The sequence below is a fragment of the Colletotrichum lupini genome, chromosome 1 (genome assembly GCF_023278565.1).
Source record: "Colletotrichum lupini chromosome 1, complete sequence".
NCBI classification, from domain to species: Eukaryota; Fungi; Ascomycota; class Sordariomycetes; order Glomerellales; family Glomerellaceae; genus Colletotrichum; species Colletotrichum lupini.
Genome location: NC_064672.1, coordinates 4,049,230 through 4,072,220, shown reverse-complemented (window position 1 = coordinate 4,072,220; position 22,991 = coordinate 4,049,230). Strand labels below are relative to the sequence as shown.

General features: G+C 53.2%; 10 protein-coding genes across 10 annotated transcripts; 4 read left to right on the top strand and 6 right to left on the bottom strand.

The window, feature by feature from the left end:
* Positions 1-136: 136 nt before the first annotated feature.
* On the top strand, positions 137-2,216 carry CLUP02_01197 (uncharacterized protein; the record flags this gene model as incomplete). The annotated part of the gene is made up of 8 exons (XM_049280239.1): positions 137-659; positions 719-822; positions 1,002-1,021; positions 1,088-1,290; positions 1,349-1,692; positions 1,733-1,877; positions 1,912-1,943; positions 2,013-2,216. 8 exons carry the CDS (start codon positions 137-139, stop codon positions 2,214-2,216), a joined length of 1,575 nt encoding a protein of 524 aa, XP_049136196.1.
* A 72-nt stretch (positions 2,217-2,288) lies between these two features.
* Positions 2,289-4,065, top strand: CLUP02_01196 (uncharacterized protein; the record flags this gene model as incomplete). Its single annotated transcript, XM_049280238.1, has 11 exons — positions 2,289-2,455; positions 2,519-2,609; positions 2,675-2,697; positions 2,757-2,815; positions 2,875-2,944; positions 3,038-3,195; positions 3,254-3,306; positions 3,385-3,542; positions 3,599-3,774; positions 3,864-3,946; positions 4,015-4,065. The coding sequence occupies 11 exons, from the start codon at positions 2,289-2,291 to the stop codon at positions 4,063-4,065; spliced, it is 1,089 nt and encodes a 362-aa protein (XP_049136195.1).
* A 325-nt stretch (positions 4,066-4,390) lies between these two features.
* CLUP02_01195 (DJ-1/PfpI family protein) lies at positions 4,391-5,265 on the bottom strand (the record flags this gene model as incomplete). Its single annotated transcript, XM_049280237.1, has 2 exons — positions 4,391-4,546; positions 4,654-5,265. 2 exons carry the CDS (start codon positions 5,263-5,265, stop codon positions 4,391-4,393), a joined length of 768 nt encoding a protein of 255 aa, XP_049136194.1.
* Positions 5,266-5,880: 615 nt separating this feature from the next.
* On the bottom strand, positions 5,881-7,355 carry CLUP02_01194 (uncharacterized protein; the record flags this gene model as incomplete). The annotated part of the gene is made up of 7 exons (XM_049280236.1): positions 5,881-6,170; positions 6,248-6,427; positions 6,472-6,524; positions 6,628-6,711; positions 6,904-6,965; positions 7,024-7,183; positions 7,243-7,355. The coding sequence occupies 7 exons, from the start codon at positions 7,353-7,355 to the stop codon at positions 5,881-5,883; spliced, it is 942 nt and encodes a 313-aa protein (XP_049136193.1).
* A 163-nt stretch (positions 7,356-7,518) lies between these two features.
* Positions 7,519-9,416, bottom strand: CLUP02_01193 (uncharacterized protein; the record flags this gene model as incomplete). Its single annotated transcript, XM_049280235.1, has 4 exons — positions 7,519-8,364; positions 8,424-8,682; positions 8,748-8,809; positions 9,090-9,416. The coding sequence occupies 4 exons, from the start codon at positions 9,414-9,416 to the stop codon at positions 7,519-7,521; spliced, it is 1,494 nt and encodes a 497-aa protein (XP_049136192.1).
* Positions 9,417-12,895: 3,479 nt separating this feature from the next.
* CLUP02_01192 (uncharacterized protein) lies at positions 12,896-13,634 on the top strand (the record flags this gene model as incomplete). The annotated part of the gene is made up of 2 exons (XM_049280234.1): positions 12,896-12,972; positions 13,175-13,634. The coding sequence occupies 2 exons, from the start codon at positions 12,896-12,898 to the stop codon at positions 13,632-13,634; spliced, it is 537 nt and encodes a 178-aa protein (XP_049136191.1).
* A 919-nt stretch (positions 13,635-14,553) lies between these two features.
* CLUP02_01191 (BHLH family transcription factor) lies at positions 14,554-15,420 on the top strand (the record flags this gene model as incomplete). The annotated part of the gene is made up of 1 exon (XM_049280233.1): positions 14,554-15,420. One exon carries the CDS (start codon positions 14,554-14,556, stop codon positions 15,418-15,420), a length of 867 nt encoding a protein of 288 aa, XP_049136190.1.
* A 2,078-nt stretch (positions 15,421-17,498) lies between these two features.
* Positions 17,499-17,657, bottom strand: CLUP02_01190 (uncharacterized protein; the record flags this gene model as incomplete). Its single annotated transcript, XM_049280232.1, has 1 exon — positions 17,499-17,657. The coding sequence occupies one exon, from the start codon at positions 17,655-17,657 to the stop codon at positions 17,499-17,501; it is 159 nt and encodes a 52-aa protein (XP_049136189.1).
* A 909-nt stretch (positions 17,658-18,566) lies between these two features.
* CLUP02_01189 (cytochrome P450) lies at positions 18,567-20,394 on the bottom strand (the record flags this gene model as incomplete). The annotated part of the gene is made up of 2 exons (XM_049280231.1): positions 18,567-19,841; positions 19,939-20,394. The coding sequence occupies 2 exons, from the start codon at positions 20,392-20,394 to the stop codon at positions 18,567-18,569; spliced, it is 1,731 nt and encodes a 576-aa protein (XP_049136188.1).
* Positions 20,395-21,539: 1,145 nt separating this feature from the next.
* On the bottom strand, positions 21,540-22,669 carry CLUP02_01188 (uncharacterized protein; the record flags this gene model as incomplete). Its single annotated transcript, XM_049280230.1, has 2 exons — positions 21,540-22,432; positions 22,522-22,669. The coding sequence occupies 2 exons, from the start codon at positions 22,667-22,669 to the stop codon at positions 21,540-21,542; spliced, it is 1,041 nt and encodes a 346-aa protein (XP_049136187.1).
* Between the last annotated feature and the right edge of the window lie 322 nt (positions 22,670-22,991).

The following is a 22,991-nucleotide window of genomic DNA, read 5'->3' as shown; positions in this document are numbered from 1 at the left end:
AGGCTGCATTGTTTGACGGGTCTGTCGTGACGTTCGATATCCCCCCCTTCCTTCTCACTACTTTTTTTTGACACCTCAACTTTGTCTGTTCTCCAGCCTTCATCTTGCATCTTGCTCGTATCTCGGGCATCTCATGATGGACTACTCATCAATAACTTGTTTTCTCTCCATTCCAGCGACACTCTCAGCTCATCCATATCCATTTCTTCAGCGGGTCTTGGCTGGTGGTGTCACTTTCATCAGACAGACCGGACCGACCAACGACTCAAGCAATAGCAGGCATTATCAAGGGTCAGGAATTGTCAGGTATGGAGGGGCATGGAGGGGCAGCTTGTTCCCTTGGTTTCCAGCGAGAAAAAAAAAGTCAGCTACGGCACCTTATCCCTGGCCCCTGCTCCTCATTGCTGGCCTGCCCCTCGTTACATCACTCTCGCAGCTACCCCCCGGTCACAGCAGCAGCACCAGGTCCGATACCCCCGTCGACTCACCTTTTGCCTCCCATTGCACGCTTTGCACGCTTTGCTCGCTCTCACACCTCTCACACACTGCCACTGCCACCTCCATGCAACATCTGCCCGTGGCGCCGTGGCACCGTGGTCCACTCCAAATTCTCGGGCGTCTTTTTTTATGTGAGCTTCTCACCGTTCCAGTTTATTTCGGTGGACTCTTGTTATTATTAAACATCCTCAACTGGATTCAAGACACGACATGCCACAAGGTTCAAACAGCTCATTCGCACACCTCACCATTCATCCCGCGCCAAAGCTCCCACGGCCCCTCCTCCTCCACCTCCCATCCCCCCTAGTCCTACACGACCCTGAGGTATGTACCGTATGCGTATGGTCCGCTCGCTCCCACCGCACTCTCTTACTCAAAAGTCTAGCTCAGCTTACCTTACCTTTACTGTTAGATATCGAAAAAAAAAAAAAAAAAAACTGACCCCAGCTCCATAAATCACTCAATGCTCCATCGCTCAACCCGCCAAGCTCGACTGAGCCCAGCTAATGAAACACGTTGCCTGGTGCATGAGGCACTTCCAGCCTCGACTCGGCCGATTTTAGCTTAGAGAAATATGATGATCGAGAAGGCCCGTTTACGACTCCGTTCTCGGTCACCCCCAGATGGACCGCACCATTTTTGGCTCCGTCGTCCGTGTTGGAGCAAAGGAGTCATCGGAGTCGAAGAAAACAGTTTGCGTGCAAAGAAAGGCATCCATGCTCGTCCAAACCCTTCGAATTCAATTGGAGAACTTGTACAGATACCTCGCCTACGAATGCCATCCACCCATCCGTCAATTCACCCATGACTGATGCCAAATGTACACGCCACCCAATTCTGCCACTCACAGTCTTGGCCGGCCGCTTCCAATGCAAAGTCGGTCCATCAAAACAGGGCTGGTGCGTTCCGGCGCTTGGTGGGGCCCGAGATCTGCCTCTCGACTCACCCAACCCAATGAGCTACCAAGCGAGCCCGGCTGGCCCGACACGCCGGAGCATCACGGCTTCGTCGGCCCCAAATGCTCCTGGCTTCGCCTATAACAACTCTCAACTTCCGATGACATCGGGAATGACGATATCCCTACCGAGGATACCCGCAAACGTCAATGCCGCGGCCTATGTGTTTACCGCTGCCCACGGAGGCCTGCATGGCCGTATCGTATCGCCAGACGCCCGACAGGGCCCAGGTTTGGCAGTTGGATCATTTTGTATGGTCCAAACATTGATCGAATCAGTATGATATGACTCTACCGTCACTCATTCATCCGCTACCAACACCGTACGACACCAACCCCCTGGATGAGCTTCTGGCCGTACCACGGTCTAAACCAACATGGACAAGCTATCTCTCGGCCAAATTATTCAGCACATCTCATTTCGGTCTGATAAGGGGTTCCTAAAATCTGACGACTAGATATTGTCAGATCATGGGACTGCTGTGCCACTGTGCCTAAGGCCTCAAATCCGCCCTACGAATTGACGGAATGACAGCCGTGTCATCAGCCTTGTGGCTAGCACGATGTCGTTGACGCTCGTCCCATCCGCAAGCCCACATCATCACGACTACGTACTGTACTCGCCGTTCCCGTTCCCTCCCTTCCCAAGTCCACCTTTGACTGGGTACACGAGAATTGCATGGACCACGGCAGCAATGTGGCGGCCTTGCAAGAACCGAGCTTTCCTACAGGCCCCGTTTGCCGCCAGCCGCCCCCGGAATGATGCGTCTCTCGTCGAGGTTCGACCCGAGCTACCCCAGATTTCCGCTCCGGTTCCTCCCGATTACCTGCCCCGATGCCGTACATTAAGCTACACTTTGCCGAGCCGGGGTACAGCACCTCGTGCCTGGGGATCTGGAACCTCGTCTCATCTAACAGCGACTTTACACTAGCCTCTGAGATTCTTCATGAGCCCAGGGGTTCGTATCTAACGCCCAGTGGGGTACACTTGGCAGCCCGTTTGTACGAGGCGGGCGCGTGTAAGTCAGGTAGCCGGGAATATTTGGTGTAGATGATTCGCCATAGACCTCTGGACTTGCATAATCTGTGGATTTTTCTATTGCGCCTAAGGAGCCCGGGCCAGCTGTCTATGAAAATGTTCCGGATGATGGCATTCGTGAGATATCGTGAAGGTGAAGCTCGAGTTGCCGGCAGAGTGTTCATCCTTGTCTGACGGGCAAGACCCGGGATGTGGCTATATGCTTGTCCCATACAGTCACGGAATACCGGATTGAAGTACGAGACCAGCTGTCTCTTCTTTAAGAAATCATGACAGGCCAAACGGCATTTCTCGGTTATGTCTCCTCGAAATATCGAGTTTCGGTGAGCATTCTTTGTGCCTCGGTGAGCGATGACTTATACCGAGCTGACTACCCCACCAGCAAATTGTGCAGGGTTTGACTTTGACGTGGACTTACCTGGCATAAGTTGGTCCAAGCTCGACATAGTGGGGTGGTGCATGATTAATGCCGCGCATTTGACTTATGCCGTTGTGCAGAACTAACGCTTCGATTTCCATGATGATTGTCAACTCAAATTATGCAGAGATGTCCCCCACGCGTCCCCCACGAATCCTTGGAAGCCCATGGGCCTCGAACGCAAGTGCATCAATGGGATTGAGGCAACCGTTTCGCGCATACCATGGCAGCTCGATTTCTTCTCCTCGAAATGTGTCTCATTCAGCTACTTGCCGTGGAGCATACGTGGGTGCTATAAAGACATGTTTGCAAGCGCAAACGTGCTTGTCATCCGGTACCTGAGATGCAACCTTGATGGGCGCCATTTCTGGTGTTAGTGGCCAACCGACTCTCGTCGTAGGATCGCAATAGCAGAACATCTCACAGCTCGACAGGCATTGACTATCTCAACTCATCCTCTTGAAATATTTTGAGTACAGAAGTTCATCTCATCGGAGTAGAACACAGGCATCCTCTGCTCACCTCCCCGTCTTATTACTTCTGGCATCGACCCTCCATCGACTTGACTGCAAGATATCAAAGTCTACAAGTCTTGGAGAATCTCTGACAGCTCCTACAACTACCCGTCATAGGTGAGCCACGGGTTCACTAAAGCCTATGTGTACTTCTGGGGACCGGGCAAACATAGTAGGAAAAGGGTTCCCTGTCTTCGTCATAAAGGTCTTATTGGACATACCGATATTCACATCTCTGTTGACGACTCATCCCGAGCTCTCTCTGAGCCTCCATGCGAATCTGCGTCGTGTATTTCTCAAGCGTCGACGAGACCCCTGTTGCCAACATATGGTGGTCAACTACCTAGGCGTGCCGTGCGTTTTCATGAGAATTCCGGCCTTGATCACATTCATGGTGTTTGCTTAGCTTACATCCCGGCAATGTTCATCAATCATCAGGAGGGTCATGCGATGAATTTGATGAGAATGGTGCCAGGAACAAGTCTGCTAACAGCGTCAATATCTCGCTCCGGCTAACGCACGTCTGACCCCGTCTACTTCTCACGCAATGGGACGATGTAAGTGAATTCCAATGGGCGATGCGGTTCAGTTTCAATCGAGGCGTTCCCAGATCTTCCCTGGTACGGCGCTCCCTCACTAAAAATGTCAATGCTGCCAGGTAAAGAGCTTTCTCTAAACGTTCGACGCCTTCATATCATCCGAGCAGTCAAGAGTAGAGTGAATGATTTTCACTCTTCACCAACCGGACTATTTGAGCACGATACTTTCTATCAAGGACGACGGATCAGCCTAAAACGGACCTTCTATGCCAAACCAATGCTAAACAAGCTGACTTTGTACTGCGAACGAAATTAGGTTGCACCACCACCATGCGCTCTATTATCCTCAACATCAAAGTAAAACCGTGCTCCGAGTTGCTGCCTCTATCTTTCCTTCTCTCTCATCGCCTCGAAGCCACAAGACTATCAATTGTACGTCGGTGCGACGCCGTTGATTTCCGCAAATGGATCCCAGTCAGCAGCATGGGGGACAAACTCCATGATTGTGGCAACCTTGGTTGACAACTCCTCGCCATACACCTGCTTGATGAACTCCATAATCAAGTCCAGGCCAGATGTAACCTAACCCACGCATCAGTCAGTACAATTCTCCTCGATTCCTCCACGCTCTCCCATTTTTCTCTCGCAAAAAGGGATCAAATGGTAGAACATCAAAAAAAGCAACTTACACCCGAAGAAGTCCAGACGTTCCCATCAACAACATACCTCGCCGGCGAAACCCACTTGGCCAGCGGCGCCTGCGCAGTAATCAACCCCCAAGCCGCTTTGTTCGTCGTAACCCTCCTGCCGTCCAGCGCGCCCGCCCTAGCAGCGAGACTGGCCCCCGTGCAAATCGTAACGAGATACTTGACCCTGGGCGCGTGCTTCCTCACGTACTCGACGATCGGCTCCAGCCCGGGGGCGCGCACGCCCGGTCCGCCGGGCACGATGAGCACGTCGAGGTCCAGGTCGTCGTCAAAGGTGTCGGTGGGCTGGAACGTCGGCCACCAGGACGAGTTGTAGGTGTTGGAAGCGGGGGACACGGGCGCCGTGGTGACGGGGTCGAGGGTGGCGGCGATGAGGTGGAGGTTCACGTGTCGGTTGTAGGCTACGAGCTGGAGGGCGTCGATGGGGCCGATGAGGTCTAGCATTTCCATTGCCTGGAAGAGGACTGCGCCAAAGGTTCCGGGGAGGGTCGTGTTCGCGGCGATGCTGCGGGCGTTGGGCGTGCTGTGGGAGGGGGTTTCTGCGATGAGGGCGGCGGCGGCTGAGGCCGCGGTGGCGAGGAGGGAGAGGCGCATGATGAGATTTGTGAAGTTTGGCAGCGCGGCAGATCTGCTTTTGAGGTCGGAGGAGGGAGATTGCGTGAGATGTGAGGTCGAGATTGGAGTTTCTCGACGAAGAAACAAAAGCGAGAGAGAGAGAGAGAGATGAACGAGTGAATGGCAAGTCCGAGAATGTAACCCCGGGAACAGGGAGTGCTGGCTGCTTCAACATGATTCAGCAATCAGAGCAGGTGCTGTAGAAACATATATACATGAATATCCCACCGGGAATCTTGGTCATGATCACGAATATCCCGGGTGTGGGACGAACGCAACCAAATGACACACGCCGTCAACACCAACTATTGTAATTCCGAACCACCAGGAGGTCCTGGACTTGGTTGGAAGCATTCCGATCCCGCAGGAACGGCCGGGCCGGGACGAGATGCAAGCAAGGGGAGTAAAGCTTGCCAATATACATAGACTGAACATCCATCTTGAGCTATCTTTCACCAGAAAGGGGCACGTCACGACGGGGACTCTGCTTTATCAGTTACGATAGGAGGAGTTTGACAAACTGTAGGTGGCAGGTGGATACTTTGTTTATCTGGGAAGAAAAGCTGAGCATATTAGAGTTTTCGCTGTTCCTGGTTAGTTCTCTTGGCCCTTGTCTGCTTTTCTTTTCTTCCCTTCAATATGAGTGATTTGATCCTGGTTCGATGCCACTGAGAGCGATTGATTGTCTGGCTCCTTGGACAAAGAAGCCAAGCGTGGAAGGTAACCCTGTCCGCAGGGGAAATGGTTTGCACAACTGCAAAAGAGGGCAATGTTTGCTGAAAGGGGGTGCCATTGCGGCGGAGAAGCCTCCGGTTCTACGTAGTAACGTTGTTTACCAAGCTTTTCCTGTTTAATGTCGGTTGACGACGCCCATTGGTTCTTGACTCATGTGTTGCGGTGAGAGCTACCAACCGTCAAGACCTGGGATATATTGGCTTTCAGTACTCCGTATTTCTTCGACAAAGCAGCTTGTCAAAGGAGATGCTAGAGTTTCGCCGCAAGTCGTCGGACTCGGCCGCTACTACCCCTTCTCTCGCAGACAATTGGGACTCTGGTAAAGGGGTTACGCCAAGCCGAAGGACCAGACCGAGGTACATGGCCGGTGGGACGACAAACCCCCCCGGGACGCCGGAGTTGATCCCTGGATTGCCCCGCTCCAGACGTATCCCCGAAACTCAACTCAACTCCGGGCCGAAGGCGGATGGTCGCCGGCCATGTTATTTGGTGGTCCCGCGTTTCTATGAATTCACCGTGTTACGTAAATAGGTCGGCTCGGCTGTTTATCATTTCTCCATCTTGGAGAGGCATTTATTACCTTCCTTCGATGCAGTGTCACCGGACAAAGTATGTGAGAAAATGAAGTAGTCGGCCATCTCAAGTGGCAGCACTTCATCGATCAGTGTAATCGAAATCGTCTTTCTGGATCTGAAGTTTTCTCATGTTGATTAGGAAATTGCTACGAGGAACGCCCTCCTTCAGGGCTTTCATAGCAGCTTTGATGTTGTATTTCACGGTATGCAAAACCAAATTACGAGCGCAAGACTATCTTGAAGGTGGTATCTCATAGGATAGCTACATAGTATTCTTTAAGCTCTCCTATGTGTGCGTCCCCGGCACATGGCATCAATAGTGAGGGTGTTGTAGGTAAAGTTTACCGTCGAAATCACACTGTCGGAGAACTACCTATTCGTTTATAAGTAGAAAAAGGAACCTGGCTCTCATCATATGATAGGTCACGACACAGGGTTTAGTATGGCTGTGCGATAGATCTTCCAAGGTGTGCTTGGATGGCCGTTGCTGGTGGCATCCGGGCGCATTCCAATGCGTCAGTTTGAAGACCAACAAATGGGCACGAAGTGGCATGGCGGCGGGAAGCTGCACTAGAGGGTCAAGTCCGCTATGGATGTCTCACACTTGATTCGCATTTCTCGTCTCTCGCTGAAACACGGTACCAACATGTACTGGGTAGCGGAAAGCATGCCATGGCATCTTTCTGCGTTTCTTGTTCTAGTACAACAAACTAACAAACGCTCTAATACCAGAACCCATTCGCTCCGGCCCAACTTCATTATTGTAACAGAAAGAGTACAAGGATGAAAAGTGTACCCAGAATCTAACCCATCTTCAGTATCTCTATTCAAAACACTCGTTTTTTGTTCCCATGTAAGGAACCCCCTAACCGACGCTGAGATGCGTGTACTCCCCCGGCAAAAAACACGATCTCGCTCTTTTCTAGTTGCGCAAGACCATTCCCAATACACCGCCCAGCACGCCGCGTACACGGGTCTGGTTCTCATGGATACAAGTGAACACAACAGCCGTGCTGGCGGCGAAGACGAGCGTCTCTCTCCACTGCTTGTCCATGCCGTACCGCCGCGGCAGCAGCGTGGCCATGGCCCGCGGGGCGACGAACAGCGCCATATCCTTGCGACGACTGGCGGACTCGACGAGGACGCTCCAGCCGCAAAGGCAGCACCCCGTGCGGACGCAGATTCCCGAGTCCATCCTTTGCCTAGCGGCCAGGTCCTTGCCGAGGATGTGAGGCCCGATTCTGGTACGGGCGAGACAGACGCCGTAATAGAATAAAGTGATGTACGCTCCCAAAAACGCCGCCGACCTCGACGATGATAACAAGGTCCGTACGAGGGTCTTCTTGTTGATAGGCCCCCGCAGAAGAAGCGCCACGCTCAGGGGTAGATACATGGCCATGGACCACTTCCACGACCGATAGAAGCGGCTGATGGCATGGAGCTCGCACGATGGGCCGCAGCCCATGTGCACCATCTCGCACGGGATGGGAATTGACTTTGACGGATCGCCCCATTCGCTCGGCCATCCGTATTTCTCACACATGCCTTGTAGCAATTCTGCCTGTCCACTTTTACCGTAGGACATGTCGTTGGCACGGAGCTTCTGGAGGGCCTCGATCAGCCGCATGTCGACGTTTGCCGCCGAACTGATCCACTTGTTGTAGCCGCTGGGAAGCCTTTCGGGATGGTAAAACCATGCCCACATGATGAAGGCACAAGAAGTGACGAACAAGCAAGGGTCGGTGAACCTGCCGATGATCCATTCAGCCTGTACGAAGTTAGTGACGATGATAACGGATAACGTCAAGGTGAGTGATTGGTGCATACCTTAGTCCAACTGCCTTGAGCTACACGACGCGCTCGCCTTCGCGCCCAAACTTCGCCAACAAGAACGTCCAGGGCTCTCGTCAACGTGAATAACGTCAAGTCGAGAGTCCGTCCTCCATACCGGGTCTCCTTTAGCTGAGCTCCGGGCGGACTATCCGATTTCTCAGGGGAAGTGCCTGTGAAGGCCGAGCTCTTCTTGGACTGCAAAAGCTGCAGACTGAACCAGGCAGCAATAAATGTGGCGCTCCATCTTGCGAGTCTAGATGTGTGTCAGTACTAGACGGTTGTGAACAATAAGAGAATTAAGGATCGAATTCCGCTCACCTCGTTCGAGTCACCTCTGTGAGACCTTTGGCATTGCGTTCGAATACACGTCGAAGTGGCTCCTATCAGAAGGTGTCAGGTCTATTTAGCAAACTGTTGTAGTTACAGTGACTGGAGCTCCAGGCCACCTTTCTGAAGTTGCAACTGTCGCTTTTTAGGAACTAATGCAAGGGACAAGAACTTGTGTACACCTAGGAGAGAAGCCAGTGCAACTCTGAGGTCTCCATCACCATGTGTACTGGTTGCCTAGTTCACAGTACTTGAGACCAAGTGAAGCAACCACAGTTCTGGTATCGGCAATTACAAGTGTTTGATACTTCACGCTGAAAGAAATGTACATACCTCTAAAAGTGTACTGCCACCAACAAGCAAGGCACAGAAGGTTGGAAACCGTTGGGGGTCTAGACCGGCGAGGACTATTCGCCTCAGTTGCGCCACAAACCCGATGCACCCGTTCTCCTTTGCAATTTGACGGCGTTTTTTGGTAAGGTATTGCATCAGCAACGTAAGGACTCTCGGAGCAACAGCGGAAGCATATCCTAGGAGGTAGGCCCGAAGGAGGGGCCGTAGGATTGGCGGAATTGCTTGTAGCTCGACAAGGCCATTCCGGCGAATTTGCAGCTGACTCCGAGGTAGCATTGCGGGAAGCGAAGGTGTGACGGCAGCCATGAGGCTTCGGCGTCAGTGCCGGTAGTTGAACTGGAGACGGTTCCTGAGCAGAGAATCAGCGATCCGCATAAGAGCCGGAAGCGATGTGTCTGTGCACATTCGGATATGCTATGATGTAACCGTACAATGGCGTGAGGTTTGAATTGGTAGGCTGCTCGTCAAACTGAGTTCAGCAGAGGGGATCTGGGAAACGAAGAATGTGGCTGGAGACATGGGTCGTTGCTCTAAGCAGACAAGGTGAAGGACCGGCGAAAGTGTGATGATCGGTAGGGGCGTAACGACAGCAGAACCGTGGTAAGGCATGAGTTACGTTAGGTAATAGGGGAGTGAAGCAGCAAGCGGACTGGCCATCCGCACCAGCTAGAGAGTATGAATCATGTCGAGAATTGGAAGACCAACCAGACGATGACAGGTATTTGGTTATGAGGAACAAGGTTCGGGATTGCCCGGCCCATCTTCACTAGAAGCTGGGCATATACCTCGGATGCCAATCAAACAAGCTACAGGAGAACAGTCTAGGCATGTAGGTGTCCTAACACGTTTGAAGAATAACGGGAAAACGCGTAATGAAGATGGCGAACTAGTGGGCGCGTCTTACCAGGGGGTAGTATTGATCAATTTGCTCTTCTGAAGGCTCGTGATGGCCGTTACTCCAGAGTCAACCACCAACCCGCAGCGCCTAGGGCAGGGCTGGAGCTGTGCTCAATAGCGAAAAGTATGGCGTACCTTGCGTGTTAAGAGACGAAGGGGACGGGAATGAAATAAGAAATTGTGGGGTAATGGTGCGACCCACGACGTGATGGAGGGCCTGGGGTAGGATGAGCGACGTAGGTTGTACAGTAGGTGCAGATGGAGACCAGGGGCAGGTCAATGGTGAGGCCGAAGGAAATGTGACAATTGGGTTCCTCGGCACGGTCGAGAGTAAGGTAAGTTAGGGAGAAAGGTACGGAGCACGGAGTACGGTAGACACGCATAAGAGGAGAGGTCGGATCTGGCAAACGTGACCGAAGCGCAGATTACCGCCACGGCTAGCAAGATTGGCGAATGTGATTGGTTGCAGGATCAAGTGTTTCGATCAGCTGGTCTGGCACGCGGAGAAACTGAGCTTCACGGTTCACCTTGGTGGCCAGGAAGAAACGGGAGTGAAGACTGAATCTTCAGCCAAGCCAGGTGGGGCTTAGGCGCGGCAACCCATGCGAGTGCGACGGTGCTGAAGAAGAAGAAGAGACTTCTATCAAAGTCTGGAGTCTGTCTGGAGCAAAACCTGAAGGGAACGGCGTTTTGCGTTGGCTCGGTAGTGGTAGACGACGTTGGACAGGGAATACCTTGCTAGCCTTGCTCAAGAACTCTTGTCCTTGCGAGTTGCGGGACGCTTCGGGCGTGGAGGGTTTCGATCAGTGCGATCGGCCGTCCGTCAAGAATCTCGGCGCTTGCTCCTAGTTCTCGAACGAGGAATGCTTGGTGGACAGTTGAAGACAGGAGGTCAATTGTTGACTGGTTGGCTGGTGGGAAACCACAGACAGACAGGCTGGGACAGCCAGCCGTTTCGTATCAACCGAGGCTGTGTTTGTTTCCTTTGTCTCGCCGTGTCAAGAACCGTTCAAGGTCTGTGAGGTGCCTTAGTAGGATCTGTCGGCGCTACTTTAGGTGCTTAGCAGGAACTTGTGGACAGCCATCAAAACTCCAAAGGATTTGATGTATGAGGCATCCGGGTGGATAGAACGAACGGGCAGTGCGGCAAGTATGGATGTGATAGCGTTAATTGAGATACCGAGACTTGAATACACAAAACGGGATGAAGACGTGCTACAGATGCGGTTCCAGGCGACAGATGGAAGCAACGAGTTTGGCCGAACGATGAGGCCAGACTTGTGAGTCAACGGGAATAAGACAGGGTATATCGAAGCAGAGCAAAAACTGAGGAACTTTCAGAGCATGTCGAATGGGTGCGAACGTGGAACCTCTTTGCAAAGCTCCCCAAGCTGAGATGAGGTGAGCGCGGTGAGGTGCGTGAAAATGCTGGGAAAAGCTTAGGAAGGCTGATGATGCGGGACACGAGTGCACGGATACAGGTACAAAAGTACATCGAGAGGCCAGGCCTAGAATGGAATAGTGGAAGGTAATTCCTGGGGCAGGGAGAAGATGAAGATGACTGACAGCGCTGGACAGCGGGAGGGGATGAGATTGGGGATGAGAGAGAATTGAGAGGAGAAGGTGAGAGGGGGAGCTCCGAGCTGGCATGTGATGACCCGCTAGGAACATAAGTTCGTTAGCATCAAAAACTGGTATCGACCCACCCAGCTAAGCAGTCAGGTACCAAGCTAATGAGAAGGTTGAGAAGAGCTTCACGAACCAATCAAAACTTATTTAATCCCTTAGTAGTCCACCTGCTGACCGCCATTCGTGTGACCCGAGCCTGCCAGAAAGAGGTGCCTCAGCCTCTGCCGGTACCTTCCATAGGTGGTACACTACCTTAAGGTGGATGCTTAGGTAAGGCGTAAGCGCAACCGCACCGTTTCAACGATATGGTTCTGCTTGTCTCATGTCCGCATGGCTCCGATCCAAGATCCGGCGCCTTATCCAATCAGCCTTTCGTCCTTTTCAGTTGTTGGGGGAAGGGCAGGGCAGGTAGGACGGGATATCTTAGGACCATCCATGGCATCCTCATCCGTAAGAAACTGGGCAAAGGTAGCAATGGGAAAATTAGGCCGGCTCGAGCCCTGCTCTGCCCTGCCTACCTACTTCCAATTCCATTGCTGCTGGCCGGCCGGCCTAACCTGTCCACTGTCCGTTGACTGCTGCCACTAAGGTAAGTGCGGAGGCTTGCAGCGCGCGATGCAGGTGACCGTGCCGGCAACCCACCCACACCTCACACCCCACCCCTCCCTGCAACTTGCGACTTTGCCCTCCCTGATCCCTCTTCCTAAGTTCCTCCACCTCTACATCAGTCCTCACTACTATTCGTACTCAGAGAGTCAGAGTCTCTGACCTCTCTCTTCTACGCAGTACACTTCAGGCTAGCACTCAACCACCCTGGTCAAATAACAGGGGTCGTACTTTGGCTGTTTGGTGCCCCAGACTTTTCATTCTTTTCGAGTCCTTGATTTCCTGCTCGTCACTCACTCTCCCCGACTGGAAAAAAATCACGGGGTCCTTGAGCCCTCGTTCTCGCTGCACCGTACAGTACCTACCAGAGAGTACCGTGTCCGTCACCTCACGCCCACGCCCACGTCCTACGCCTTCGACCACGTCCGCTTCCTCTTCCCATCTGTCTTACTTGCCTTAGCTTACGTCTGGCCACCTCCCTGAGCTGATTGGGGGTTCGTTTCACCTCACCTGTTGCTATTCCTCGCTATCCGTTTTGGCGCTCTCTCAGATATGCAAGTACACGGTTGAGCCAACCTCAACATCAAGCCAAAGCACCACCTCAGCTTCCTACACGTTGGTCCAGAGTCTGTCTACCTTATACAAGCAGGCCAATGCTTCGAATGGGCTTCGCGCTCACATCCCATCTTGGACAAACACACGTACCCTCGCCCTCTCGTGGCTCGACACCGTACGCCTAGAGACTACTCCGTACCCAGACTCTGCTTCTGAGGTGCCTTTCGACAAGTCTCAAGGGTCTCTTCCTTCTCCTTAGCCCTGCATGGGCCGCATTAACGTCCGCCATACGGGGTAGACCTTGGATGCTCTTCAACTAGGAGCTCTCCATCTCACCATCCATCGAGAACGTAGCACTGCTTGACGCCGTGCTTTAGTACACCACTCTGCCGCCATCCCACACGCTGCCCCCAGCTCCGCTTGCCCTCCCCGACTTCACTTCACCTCACCTTGCCTCGCCTTACCTTGCACGGAACCCGTCCCGCCTTTTGCCTCACGCTCATCATCGCCATCCATCCATCCATCCTTCCTTCCTTCCTTCCCCCTCACCCCCCGCTCATCGGACGAGACGACGGCGAAGAGAACCTCCTTCTAGCACTAGGAATCCAGAAGCCCGGTGCGGTGCCTAAGCGCAGCCACCACCCCACCTCCGCCTCGACGCAACCTGCCAGCCTCTACTTCGGTCTCTTCCTGCTCTGCCACGGCGCGCACCTAAAGACGGCAAATACACCCACCAACCTCTCCAGACTCCTATCAAACAACACCATAGCGGTCGCTGCTGCCACAACTACAATCCGCCACCCCGCCAAATCACAAGGCAATCAAGCGACTCGCTGATAACCCATTCGAGACCGCTCTACCGTATGCTCTCTCCCAGCCGGACGAGCCTTTTGGTATAGACGCGCTGCGCTACACTGCGCTCCTGATACACACGTCCCACCCCTCCGTCAATGATTCATAGGATATCGATTTGCCCATAGGAATGCGCATGCCCTCCTTCGAGTCGACTACACTCACTCTTTCTTACGCTTCGAGGCCTTCGCGACCAACGTCTCTCGCTCTCCGAACCAGAACCAGAACCAGCGCATTCGACGGCCACCGTCCATTTGCCACAAGACGCACCCATGCTCGCCATACAACGTCCCAGGATGGGTTCGACGCAGCCGTCAGACCCCAATTTGCCCTTCGGCTGTTAGTAAACCGTCTCGTCCATTTCCCACCAAAGTCAAATACTCACTACCTTTTTCTAGATGCCGTTGATCCTTCGCAAGACTTCTTCCTCGACCCTCCCGAACCTGCGCCTGGCGCTCCTCTTCTCTCCGACAATGAAACCAAATTACTCAGTTCCTTCTTCGAGGACATGACTGCCGATCATTACAATCTACCTTCTTTCGGCGAAGGACTCAACTTCAGCGATGCTTGGTTGGAACTACCTCCCCAGTTCATGGGGACGGCAACATCTTTTGGCCAGTCGCCGGCACCGCCGCCTCTTGCTTCCCCTGGGCATAGTATGCCCCATAACGACTTTGCGGACATGATGTCCATGGGCTCAAACCTGATGCCTCCTCCTCCCCCTCCCCCACAGCAGCAGCAGCAGCATCAGCAGCAGCCGCCACCGCCGCCGCCGCAGCAGCATCATCATCAGCAATCACACCCGACACTCGATCAGCACGCATCAGCCGACGTTCTTCAGGCCGCCAGCACCCTACTGCACAACGGTTCCTCGTCAAGAACAAACACAAATGGGTCTGGGCCAATGTTCAGCAGCACCAGGGATGTTCCGCACTCCCTCGGTCCACCCGTCGGCCACCTAAGGCACCAACCTATGGAGGATTTCAAGCGTGCTGAACGAGGCAGCGTGGCTCAGGCCAGTCTCGTCGATGATCATGATAGCACATTCGCGGACATGTTTTTCGGGCCCGCTCCTGGCGAGAGAGTGTCTTCGCAACGGGCTAACCAGGTTCCCAATATCGATGTACAGTGGGGCTCGGATGCTCGATTCAACCGCTCCAACAGCTTTGTTCCGGATCCTAAAGAAACCTACGATGCTCTGTCTCGAGGCCAGCTGAGGTACATGGAATGCTTGGAGCCAAGCCAAAGCACAGATAATACTCGCCCACCAAGCCCGAACGGCGAGCACGCAATAGGAAAAGGTCACAGCCGAAAGTCATCCGAAGTATTGAAAAAAGAAGAGGATGCTGATGCACCGCCAAGAAAAAGGAGGAAGAGCAGGAGCACGAAGGAGGAAGTTGACGAGGATGATGAAGAGAATGGTACCACAACGAAAGCGGCAAGAAAACGCAAGACGAAGACCGAACCTACATCAGCCACTCCGCCAGCAGAAAACGGCACAGGCCGGAGGCGTAAATCCGGGACTGGGGCCAAACCAGCACGGGAGAACCTCACGGATGCACAGAAACGAGAAAACCACATCAAGAGCGAGCAAAAGCGCCGTGCTTTGATCAAGGAAGGCTTCGATGACCTCTGCGAGCTTGTGCCAGGTCTCAAGGGAGGCGGCTTCAGCAAGAGTACGATGTTGACTATGGCGGCCGAGTGGCTTGAAGAGATAATGAAGGGCAATGACGAGCTCAGGGCCCAGGAAAGCGCCCTCGTGGGACGGTAATATCACGACTCAATGTCAACAATACTACCATCAGTGGAAACACCTTACCATTGGTAAGCTCCACTGCTCCTCCGGACGAAATTCGGAATACCGAACTGAAGGACGCCAGCGCTTGCCTCCTCGGGTATGAGGGCGCTTGCTATATCACGATGTAGGAGAAGAGATACCTGCAGCACGTGGGAATCGTTATCAAAAGGCAGATTCCCAGGGAAACCAAGGCAGGATATATTGGGCACGATTATGAACGTAATTTACGGGAGTGTCCCAGCCCTGTTGCGGGCCGCGCACGGGAGGCTACGATGATTTACTTGCGGAACCAGATTTACCCAGATTTATTATATTTGATCAGGGAAGGCTCTTGTAGTTGATACCCTTCACACTGTTATTTCCCCCAAATTTTACTTATTAAACGAAAAAACATATTTCACATATAATAGACATCGTCTTACTTGCAAATCTGTTGTCGGTTCAATAATTTCCCTCCTTCATCTCCCTCCTATTTCTGTTGGGCTGATCTGCCATCTCAACTTCTTGTTCCTCCCTGGCGACTGACGCACCACAAGAATCTGCAAGGGTTGAAAAGCGCTCAGTTCAGGCTTGGGGGTGCTCCTCGGAGTTTGGCAGCCTTTTGTTTTTTTTTGACATGTGAAAGCTCTAGCTCGCGTGGTGCGGATGCACCCCGCAGGTTCCTCTTTTTTTTTATCGACGTCGATCACCGTATGTGTACTCGCGCATTTGGCACCTCTAGCCAGACGACAGCGCTTGGCAAGGATCTGGACACTTTTGTTTCACTCCGCTCCGCGCCTGCAGTCGCCTTTTTGCGATATTATCTCGGAGATTGAAGGCCACATGCTTGGTACTAGCGGCTTCAATGTTCACCTGTTCGCCCTTGTCCCACCTCACCGACCCCAAGGGCCCAGTGAAGTTGCTGTGGTGGTCCTGTGTGGATGTCTCGGATGGCGGGGAACGCAATGGTGGGGTTAGGCTGGCAGGTCACCCCCTCCAAGAAAACGCCCGCTTGTCTGGGGGGGGGCAAACGAATCTGATCTTAAAGAACCGCGGGGTGAACGGGCGGGTGATTAGGAATAGGAGGGAAGGGAGATCTGAGCGGTCGGGCGGTGACGAGATCTGGGGAATGTGTTTTTAATGGACAGAGATAAGGAAATTCGAGTTCGAGTGCAAAGTGCGAGGCTCGTTTGGATCTAAGGGACCGAGCGACTGAGGCTTGGATGGGGGGGAGGTTGAATGGGTGAATCTGAGGCAACAGAAATTCCATTTCGGCCTGGGCTGGATTCGCACTCTTGGACAAATAGAGTGGCTGTTGTTGTCCACGGCCTCCTACGGTCTACCTCTAGTGTTTGGCGTGGCTGGCCGGGCTTGTACTACGCTGCTAATAATGGAACGAACCGCAAACCTCGATGGCGTTTTTGGGCTGAGCTACCACTGCCTAGTGCCCGTCGGTGAAGGGGTCGAGGGGCTGTTTTGTTTGTGTCTGTTCTCACTTGATAAGCCTACCAGACTACCATCTCGCGCTATCTTGGGCGAGTAGGTAGGCAAAAACGTGCATGGCGGCGTGGGGGAGTCGTGAGCACGGAATGTTTTCATCGGCGGGCGTGATGGTTAAGGGGCTTCGGAGGCGGAGGGGGAGGCGGAGACCGGGGGACGGAAGTGGAGACAGCCGATGATGAAGTAAAGGGCGGCGGATGAACTACCAGCAACAACACGAAGGCAAAGAAGGTGCCCTGGGTGCCTACTTAGGTGAGGGAGGTGGACGAACGAGATATCGACTACACGTTCCCCCCCCTGGCTTGTGATAGGCTTAGGAAATAAACTTGGGCTTTTCCGTCACAGCAGCCATACCTACTATTCTTCAAAGTCTCCTTTGTCTAGCTAGGAAAATGTGGTTGCTGGGTTGTCCAGAAAAGATAACCTGTGGTGTTATGGCACATCATTTGGTTGGTTCAAGTTGGGTTTGGTGGCTGGTGGTTTGCTGAGTGAAGTGTGGCTTTGACGGTGTTGCGGTTCGTTTGTCGACGACGCATTTCGAGATATTTGAGATTATGAGAACACCCACTAGCTTATTTCACTTGCCTTATTTCGAGCAGCGGGAATATCGAATAATTGATCTTTGGTTTAAAGCACAGCTGATTGGCACTATCTAAGGTAGGTAAGGTAAGCATGATGCCGGATGCGAGATGTTGCATATCATTCGAAACACCAGCACCAATGTTCGCCATTTGCAATCAACACCACAAGATTCAACCCCCAAAATTTAAAAACGAGGAGACCAACGTTTCTGCTTATTTTTTCGCAGTCTTGAGCCGGCCTACTGTAAGAATAATACAATATGGTATTGAGAGTTGAGAGCAGAGCCGCATCTTCCCGCCGCTACAGACTTCATCTTCAACTTGACATCGTGAAGCCTTTACATACGACCATACCCACTGGAGAACTCGGGATCCCGTCCGCTCTCCCATAGATAAGCCAGTGAGGGCCGGATTAGTAGTTGGGTCGGTGACGACCAGCGAATACCTGGTGTTGTATGTTTTTGATCTTTTTGAGGGTTCCCTGGTTGTGTCCATTCACAGGTGAGAGCGCTTAGGACTATCTTAGTATTGCGGCTCGTTTGTTGGTGAATGTTCGGCCCCGTGAGAGATCAGTCGTAGTGTTTCGGTGAGTGACTTGTCTGTGTTGACTTGGTTCTTCTCCGTAATAGTGGAGTGGACCGGTCGAACTGATCATGCTAACTTGGTCTAGGCCCACTTGCTCTCTTGCTTCAACGACATTTGCTGACATGACAGACTCGTGAAAGGCTTGAGAACGACGGATTGCTGCTCTATTGAGGGATCCTGGCCTGGGGTTCACTCTAGGGCATACGTAGGTGTTGGTCTACACTGAAGGGTAGTTACCCAGAGAGACATTGTAGAAGAGTAAGTTTTTCCAGGCGCCCAGTTGAAATATATCAAACAACAAACTGCATTCGAATATTTGAAATCGCTCACATCTAGTGGGCAACATTCGTTTTCTCTTTCAGCTAGGCATCTCTTTTAAGACAAGCCTTATGCATTATGTGAAATCTAGTAAGAATACCAATCTTGATACTTCGAAATACAAGCCGATCTCGGTTCCCCCTTTCAACCCCAGACTCACTCCGTATCCGAAATAACTCTCAGCTTAATCATACTAGACCTGGGCTTCGTGAAAAGCCCCTCCGTCAACCCAGGATCCTCCAGCTCGGCAGGCAACTTCAAAAACTCCAAGTTCCACACCAAGAGCGTTACAATCATCCTCAGCTCCAGGTACGCCAGCCGCTTCCCCCAGCAGCCCCTGGGCCCGCTGCTGAAACTCATAAACGGACCCGCGTTGTTATTGAACTTGACCGCCTCGCCCTCGGTCTGCAGCCATCGCTCGGGGCGGAAATCCTCGGCGGGGAAGTCGCTGTGCGACCAGTCGCCGACGCCCTCGCTCGATGCCTTCTGCGAGGTCTCGCTGCGTTTTGCGTCGTCGACGGGCACCCCCGGTTGTACAAAGGTCGGACCGGTGAGGAGAAACATGAGCGTCGTGCCCTTGCGAATGACGTGGCCCAGGACGTTGATGTCGCGGACGGTTTCCTTGGTGATGGCTCCCGCGGGACTGCACAGGCGGAGAGTTTCCTCGATGAAGGCGTCCAGGTAGGGGACCTGCGTCCTGAGGATCTCTTCAATGGTGGGTTCGCGCTTCTGCGCATATGGCCCGTTGTAAGCGGATCGCAGGGCCCTTCGCAGCTTTTGCTGGGCCTCTTGGTGCGCGCCGAGATACTTGACCGTGAAGCACAGGGTGCTGTGGGTAGAGTCCTGGCCGCCGGCGATGTATCCCCACAGCATATCGTTCAGCTGCATGCCATCATACCTTGGCTCACGTCCCTCCTCGACGGCCGCTGTCTTCTCTCGGGAGACGACGTAGTCTACCGCCGACTTGTGCTCCGACGAGCCACCCTTGGCGGCTCTCTTGACAGCGGCATCGATCTGGGCTTGTACTGAATCCTTCTTCAACTTCAGGGCCTGACGCGCTTTGGGCTTCAGGTTCTCGATGAAAACGGACAGCTTGGGGAACACGGAGCCAAAGACCGCCGTGATGGAGACGTTGAGGACGTGGAGCGCTGTCACAAGGGCCGGGGTTTCGGGTGACGGGAACTTGGCAACCTGTGCGGACGAACCGCTCGGGACCACAACGTCGTTGCCGGCATCTTCCAGGAGCTTGGAATACTTCGTCGTAGTGCTCTCCTCGTACCCGACGCCAAAGACGGCTGTCATCATGATGTCGTAGGTGAGGCCCTCCAAGTCCTCGACAGTCTCGAATGGCAGCCCCTGTGCGAGAGCTGCCTTGCGTTTCCAGAGGCGAATGAAGTCAGTGATGGCTACGTGCGACGCCGGGGCAGAGACCTAAGGGCACGTTAATATTCGTTGACTTGGGTACCTTGAATGCGTTGTATCAAATTGATATGCTGGAATGAGGATAAGGGGTAGGGAGATATCTTACAGAGTGAAGGAAACTGTTCGTCATCAAGTCCTTGGTAAGAAACCTCGACTTCTTAAACGACGGGTGCGCGTCCTCCATGGCAATAAAGTGCTCCGACAAGAACCCCTGCCACGCCACGTTATTCATGTACCCGCGACTGAGCTCCTTGCTCCGCTTCGCCATGAGATCCCTCGACTCGCGATAGTCGGCGACAATGACGAGGGGCTTGGAGAAGGGCAGGAGGACCTGCACGACGGCCGACTTGTGCTTGGCCACGAGGTCGTAGAAGAACTTGGTCCGGAAGCGCGCCGCCTTATCATACTCCGCAAAGTACGGGACGTCGCCCGAGATACGACACGCCGAGTCTTGGTTGTGCGGGAGGCCTGGGATGGGCTTGGGCATGAGCCAGTTGTAGACGAGGCGGAGGAGGAGGGCGGCTGCCGCTATGGCTGCGGTGATGGTTGTAAGTCCTGCCATTTTTACTGTGTTTATGAGAGAGTGGTTTCCGAGTTACGCAGATTCGTTTGACTTGGTCATGTTCCCAAAACTGTTAGAATCCTGAGACGACACCAAGTCATCTTATACGATACATGCTTCGCCTCTCGACTTGGAGATGAGGCCACTCGGGATCTTCATTACTCCCCGTCAAAATAGACTCCGTTAGAGACTCCGCTGGGGTCAAGGTAGATGTTACACCCGCTTGGAGTATTCGGATTGTAAATGACCGACTGCGCAGTGGCCTTCGGACAACTCCTCTAATCACAAAATCTACAGAATTATGGATCTGCAACGGTCCCGGGAAGCTATCCTAGCCCACCGACTATAACAAGGGTCTTTTGAATTTAACGACGGCCCCCGGGCGGACTAATATTTGTAAATCCCGTAAAGCCAAGAATACGGACACGGCACTTGAATAGGAGAAAGTGGGCGTGTAGCGCATATAGACTCTGCGCATTGAATCAGCACTATTCCCTTACTCCTCCTACGTGAATGATAATAACCAGGACAATGGAACTACCGGACTTTCGGCCGAGTGACTCTGTTGCAAGTTCAAACTTTCCGCTCTTCGCCTTTTAGATCTGTTGAGTAAGTCCGGACAAGGCGCACCATTGGTATTATCCGGTTCCGCCTCCGCCTCCATGTCCGCCACTACCACGGCGCAGGACGATTCTCAGCACCGCTTCGCGGGCCTCATCTAATGAATGATACGATTATGAGAATGACTCGGTTGATCTCTCCCAGACAGACTTGAAGTTGGAGTAAGTCGCTCCTACGCTACGTCTTCTAGGACGATTTAAAATTACGGTTCTTTGCGCAAATATCGATCGTATCGTATGCCAGAATATATACAAAATAGGCATACGTTTTCAATGGCAAGGCTAAGGCCAAAGGCCTGTGAATGGCACGCTGTACTGGGTCAAACATAGTCACTGGGGATCTGCAAACACTACTTTTCACAAAAGCACTCTGGACTTCCAAATCTTCCAAGACCGACGAACTGCACTCTAGATAGAAGCATTGTATTGACCATTATCCCGGGAGGCTGGTCGAATTCCACTTCGACTGAAGTGCCCTCTATCTAGAACTTGCCCCCAACCAGTGAATCATCTCAGCCGGTGACTTCATCCGCGAATCAACGAAGCAAGACCCAAGACAAACACACATACGAGGATATCGCTCCTCACCGTCAAGAAGATCTGTCCATACCGCAACGCAGTCTCGGCGTAAGTCTTGATCGAACCAGGCAAGAATCCCACAACAGTCCACAACATGCCCGGCGGAGGCGCCCGTCCACGCTCAATGAAGAACCTCGTCGTAAGCAACACAGCCTCAGTCGTCGCAAAAATCCAGAAGAAGATCTCGCGGCCTTTCTCCATGCTGTTGACGTCCGTAACTGCCTCATCGCTACCCGTAGGGTAATTGTAAGATAGTGCCGTGCGCTCGCGTTCAAGCTTGCTTCCGGAGAAGGTCGTTGTAAGGGCGATGTAGAGACCAAGAGAGATCGCAAACACGGCGTGGACAATGCGCCAGATGTAGGCGGACGAAGCGGCTTTGGCTTGTTCGGGCGTTTGCAGTCCAGGCATGCCTGGCATACCAGGGAATCCTGCCGGGAAACCACCCTGCGCACCGCCGGCGCCGGGAAAGCCTGGCATTCCGCCGGGAGCGCCGCCACCGGCCATCATCTGCGAGAGCATCTTCATCAAGGGATCGTCTTCGCCGCCGGGCATGCCTCCTCCCATACCGGGACCCGCAAAAGGGTTCTGCGGGGCTCCGCCCGCGCCAGGGCCCTCGAAGCCCAGCATCATTTGTCGAAGCTGGTCCTCGTTCATGGAGTTCGGGTCGAAGGGCGGTCCAGCGGCAGCGGGACGGGGTGTCGAGGCCGGTTCGTAGTAGTGCTGGGAGATGTCGATTTCCTCGGGGTCTGCATGGTCGGCGCTCACGCTGGGCTTCGGCAGACCTGATGTGGCCGGAGCTGGGGACGATGATGCTGAGGGAGGCGTCGATACGGGCTCATCTAGATAGAAACCGAAAATTAGCATTTGTGAAGCTCAAAACCGGCGTCTGCACTTGCGCGAGGTGTCGAGAAGGATTCGGTCATCGTACCTCGCTGAAATCCTCCACCAAGACCAGTAATCTTGTTCAGTCTCGCGGTACCGCCAGCACGAATTTTGGCCTCGCGCTTCGCCTTGCGCAGACGTATTTGTTCAGCGGCGCGCTGAGCCGCAGCATCCTCTGACGTTGACTCCGTCATCGTGATTGATTTGGTTTGTTGGCTGTGGTGTGACAGGTTGTCGAGGTGTGACGTTTTGTGGATGATGTTGGCTTTAGCCCGCCCTTGCTTATCTTATCATGGCCAGGTGCCAGCTTACCCCTACCTTTAGGTAGTGAGCTCCAGTCAAGCCACCCAAACCTCTCACCTTCGACGAAAATCGCACTGGTACAGGTCTTGCCAGCCAGCTGCAATTCCCATGCCAGGAACAAGTGTAACTGCGCCAGTATTTGCAGAACTGTTAATCTCGACGCCGACTCCATAAAATGGCTGAGTGATCTTCTCACCATCTCAATCGAAATTT